Below are 5750 nucleotides of genomic sequence, written 5' to 3' on the forward strand. Positions count from 1 at the left end.
GTTAGGGTGTTCACCGTTTCAAGTGTGACTGAATTTAAGTTGTGCCAATAATATTGTTGTTAAGGCTTTATCCTTTTCTAATAATTAAAAAAAAACATACTAACTATTTATTCGTCACATAATCCAGAGAGGAAATTTGATATAATATTGACAAAGTTTTTGCTATAACACAAGGTTTCTTCAAATATATATATTTTAAAAAAATGAAAACCAAACAAAAAAAAAAGAATTGCATATGAAAGTGTTGTCGGTTGTGAAGTGTAAAATTCTGCGTCTGTGATTACAAGATGGAGCAAGAGGGGAAGGGGCCATAGTTGTCGACATATTCGTACGAAGGCACCGCTTGATAATAATGGTACGATGGATTAAACGGCAGCGATACATAGCAGAACGGTGGCTCTGGCTTCGGATCGTCTTTCTTCTCTTCCTTCTTTTCACCACCGTCGGCACTGACGCTCATTAGCTCGGCGAACCCCATGCTCTTTCTTAACAGACTTGCTAGCTTAACTGCATCCACACCATTCCCTGTTACCTCTATTTGGCTCTTGTCATCGCCTTTCAACGAAGCCGACTCCACCCTTTTCCAAAAAGAAAACCCCAACAATTAGCATAAATTCCCCAAATTAAATCAAAGTTGATAAACTAGTAAAGTGTAACTTGAAAAAAAATGGTTGGAATTCGTTTTATTACCTGAGAGATCAACTGCAATTTTCAATGCCTTGAAGCGGGATTTGTCGCCATTCATGGAAACCTTCACTACCATCTTTTGCTGAAAAAAGAAGAAGAAAATTTTCAATAAAATTGGAAACTTTTTTATTACCAGACATTAATCCATATGGTTCGTTTGCATACCTTCATGGTGGCGATTATCTATTACCTTTTGAAAGAAAAAGACAAAAAGATGTTTGGAAGAAGAAGAAGAATAAGAAGTTAAACGAGGAACAAAAGTGGTTACGTGTTTTGTATGGGACATGGCAGCAAACGCTTTGTTGGGGTATTTATAAGTGGCGTCTTGTAGACAAAGATCTTGCTTAGTCTCGATTGGGCATTTCTTTAAAAGTTCGAGGAACTGTTGATTTTGCTATGGAAAGGGCGACCCTGTCGACTATCAACTTTTACTTCTTTGACTTAACTCTTTTCCTTTGACTGTCATACTCATTCATATTTATTTTTATTTATATATTTTTATAAATTTTGATTTGTTAATAATTTATATGATAGGAAAATAACACCTATCAAAAAAGGGGTGAAGCCAGGGGACTGGCATGGGCCCCGGCCCACCTAAAATGTAAAATTGTATTTTAAGCCTTTAAAAAATTTTAAAAATTTTAAATTAGTAAAAGTAAAATTGTACTTTAACCCCCCTTAAAATTATAAAAATTCGATTTAATCCTTTACAAATTATAAAGATATAAACTATAAAAAATTAAAATTTCATCCGGACCCCCTAAAAAAATTTTCTGGCTTCGCCCCTGTATCAAAGAATATTAATCGAATTTATATTAGAAATGATAAAGATAGAAGCATCAATTAAGTATATTTGTTTTGTCAATATAATTTTTATTTAAAAGACTAATAACTACGTGTTCCATATTATCAAGGATTGTCATCACATTAGATTTAATCTCATTAATTCTTTTAATTTTTCAAGTTTCCTAACTCTACAATGGAATACAACCAATGATAGAGTAGTTTAGATCTAAGCACTCCAAACTGTTTTCTCTTTTATAAATACTCCTCTTTTAAAGGGATACAAGATTAACTATTAGTCATTATTATGTAAAAACATATTCTTACATATAAAATTTCTAAATCAAAACTAAGGATTCATTTTTTTGTATAATTTTATTTAAATTTAAATTTTCATATTTTATAAATTATATTTTAAAATACATTAAGGTATATATCACATCATCTTTAGCTCAAGGTATATATGACAAATACTTTTTTTTCCAGTAAAATAACAAAGTATTGAGATGAAAAAGTCCAACATTAAATACAATGCGAATATTTTTGCAAACAAGAAAAATAGAAAATAAAAAAATAATTCCTAGCTAAATCATTTTAATGGGGTTTCTGATTTAACAAAGACATTGAGTTGTAAGTTAATAATTTATTGGCCAACTAATTTAAACTAAAAAGATGTATGTAAATAATATAGGTGATGGAGTTGTTAAATGTGAACCTGACTTTAAATGCCATATTTTAGACTAAAAAATGACTAAATGTAATATAAATAAAGAATATGGTCCATAATAATAAGAAAAGATGGCTTTCTTTTTAACAAGGATTTTGGTTAGTCACCCACGCTGGAGGACTTAATACATAAACAATTTCAGTTGACTCCTAAGTCAACTTGACTCAGTCAGTTTCTAATATATATAGGATCATGATTGTACAAATATTTATGAGTTAGCTCAAATATTCAACATCACAATTTCAATTAATATCAATTTTAAAGTTTATTTCTTAAACAAATAATTATATTATACGTAGAGGCCCAAATTTAACCGGGCCTTAATAAAAACAGCCCAAACCTTAAACAATTCAAGACAAAATCAAACCCTAACCTAAAAAACAACGCAACCCCAACAGCCCAAACAAAAAAAAACCCTAGCCCACCTAGCCCAAAAACTAAAGCAAAACAAAAACCCTAGTCTACCAGGTGCCGCTCCCCACGTTAGCCACCTATTCTGCACCTTCTGTTGTCACCCACATATCGTCTGACAACAGCTCCACCACAGTCCTGCAAAGAAAATCAAAACACGCAACAACAAGGACAACCAAAACAGTAGTTAAAAGGAGAAAACAAAAGAAAAAGAAATAATTTTTTTGTTTGGCTATAAAAGCCATCACCGAATGAATGTAAAAGGGGGGGGGGTTTCGAATACAAAAAAGGGATTTGTATTACACGGATATTGGAGAAATCAAAAGCAAAAAAAAAAAAAGAGGTTGATTTTGGATTCTCTTCTCTTTACTTTTTTTTCTTTTCGATCTTTTTCTTATTTTTTGGTTTCAAATCTATTTTAAAATAAATAAATAAAAAGGGGAAGATAGGGAGACTTACTGGATTCTCCGCTGTCGCAACGCCGGAGAGTCCCTTCTCCACCGTCGAAATTGAACACAAAAAGGGGTTAAAAAACCCACTTTAACATGATTCCGACCACCGTCCATGGCGGAGGCACGGTGGCCGACACGGTGGTTGTAACACCCCCTACTCGTATTCTGAGCCTAGAATAGGGTACGAGGCATTACCGAACTTAATATGATTAATTATGTAAAAATCAGCCATAAAATTTCTTCTAAATTAAAAACTTTCATACATATGTTTAACGTCCCTTATATGGGCCTACGGGGCCCAAAACATACATTCAGGGTGGTTCGGGATCAAACCGTAAACATATAAAACTTTTGCAACACTTAGAAAATTTTCACACTTTGGAGAGTCACACGCTCGTGTTTTCAACCCGTATAACTCTCTGTTTATAACTTCATCACCCTTGTCAGTCGTATACTTCATATAAATAACAAGAAACGTGTATGGGCTCAATTCTCATTAAATTTCTCATATATATATATACACAATTTCACGTTTTGTAATCATACAACATATATCAGCCATATCTCTGTAATCTAAATATATTTTCATAACAACTTATCTTGATTTCATACTATTTCATATTTAAGCTTAAATAACCAAAGTATTTGAAATATCATCTTTATGCAAATAGTACACATGAGGTATATAATTCCATAATTATGAATAAACACATTTATCAAACATTTTCCATATTCATATATCAATGTCTCATGTCTCCATATATCAATAACCGTCATTTTCATGAATTCCGAGTTCAATTTCATAATTATTTTCCTCGTGTACAATTTATTCCATGTCGGAACTTTATTCATTAAAACATTTGAATTATCAATCACAAATGAATTCATTTATCAACCAAGTTCTATATTCATATCTTATCAACTCGTACTTCCTTGTATCACATAATTTCATGTAACACTTACCAAACTTTGTCAAATTAGTGAACGTCTTACGGAATTGAGTACTTCATTTTCTCGGTGCCATAGTTCAACTATGGTCTTACACATCTTCACATAATGATGCCATAGCCCAGCTATGGTCTTACACATATTCATATATCGATGCCATAGCCCAGCTATAGTCTTACACGTAATCACATATCACATATCGATGCCATAGCCCAGCTATGGTCTTACACGTAATCACATATCACATATTGATGCCATAACCCAGCTATGGTCTTACACGAATCACATATCTCACTGATGCCATATCCCAGATATGGTCTTATACAGTAGCATATATCACACCGATGCCATATCCCAGATATGGTCTTATACGGAAATCACTTGTCACTTGTAGCCGAAGCTACCACTATTCACTGATCAGGTAGCCGGAGCTACCACTTTTCATTGATCAGGTAGCCGGAGCTACCACTTTTCACTGATCAGGTAGCAGAAGCTACCACTTTTCTCTTGTCATTTGTCCTTGATCAGATAAGTGTAGCCGAAGCTATCACTTATCACTTGTTGCCATGGTCCAACCATGGTATTTTCCTTCAATTCATCTTGTCACTAAACTGAAATGCTCAACTTGATCATTTATTCAATTTTCATGCTTTTACATTATTCACGATTTTATCATCAATACATATGAAATAACACATCATGAAAATTCATAAAATTAACAAATAATCACTAAAATTTAGCCATATAAACTCACAAGTTCAATTTTTGTATTATAACAATAATCATAATTTTATAATAAATATTCCAAATAAAACATTATATCATTTCTAATCCAACACTTATCGATTATAATCGGGCATGTGATCAATTTATACACGAGTCATTCATATATTTTTCCTCCTCCTCCTCTCCATCCACATCCTTGGTATAAATAACACACTTGTAAGTAGCATTATCCATAAGTTTCACTAATTACTAATGTGAATATTCAGACTATCTACCCGTATCGCAGTCACTAAATTATTTATATCTGGAGCTATGGAACTCAAAATTAAAATCCGATAGTTTTCCCTGAAATTAGACTCACGTATCTTCTTACCATTAATTTTTCATAATTTTTGGTTGGGCCAATTAATACATTTTATTCATTGAAGTCTCCCCTGTTCTGCTGTGTGACAGTACCGACCCTTCTTCACTAAAAATTAGTTATCTCCTCGTACAGGATTCAAATGATGTTCCCATTTGTTTCTCTTGAAAATAGACTTATTCAGAATTCTAAAAATATAAATTTAAGCCCATAATTATTTTTATCCAATTTTTTATGATTTTACAAAGTTAGAACAGGAGAACCCGAAATCGTTCTGACCTTGTCTCACAAAATTTATCATATCTCATGATTTACAATTCCATTGCTTACATAATTTCTTCTATAAGAAACTAGACTCAATATGTTTTAATTTCATATTTTATTCATCCTTTAATTCCATTTATACAATTTTAGGTGATCTTTCAAAGTTAGACTACTGCTACTGTCCAAAACAGTTTTAGTGCAAAATGTTGATTTCCATTTTGCCCCAAATTTCACAATTCATACAATTCAGTCCTTGCTCAATTAACCCCTCAATTAAGATAATTTTCTCAATTAATACTTTTCCTAGACATTATAAGTTATTTCATAACTATTGAAATTCATAATTTCTACATAAAACTCTAAATTGAAACTCTTTTACAATTAGGTCCTA

General features: G+C 32.1%; 1 protein-coding gene across 1 annotated transcript; it reads right to left on the minus strand.

Moving 5' to 3' along the window:
* Positions 1–280: 280 nt before the first annotated feature.
* Positions 281–858, minus strand: LOC107923366 (heavy metal-associated isoprenylated plant protein 16). The gene is made up of 3 exons (XM_041082030.1): positions 853–858; positions 691–769; positions 281–555 (listed from the first exon to the last, which is right to left on the minus strand). The coding sequence occupies exons 1-3, from the start codon at positions 856–858 to the stop codon at positions 281–283; spliced, it is 360 nt and encodes a 119-aa protein (XP_040937964.1).
* Positions 859–5750: the final 4892 nt, after the last annotated feature.

Source organism: Gossypium hirsutum, chromosome A11, assembly GCF_007990345.1.
Source record: "Gossypium hirsutum isolate 1008001.06 chromosome A11, Gossypium_hirsutum_v2.1, whole genome shotgun sequence".
Taxonomy (NCBI): domain Eukaryota; kingdom Viridiplantae; phylum Streptophyta; class Magnoliopsida; order Malvales; family Malvaceae; genus Gossypium; species Gossypium hirsutum.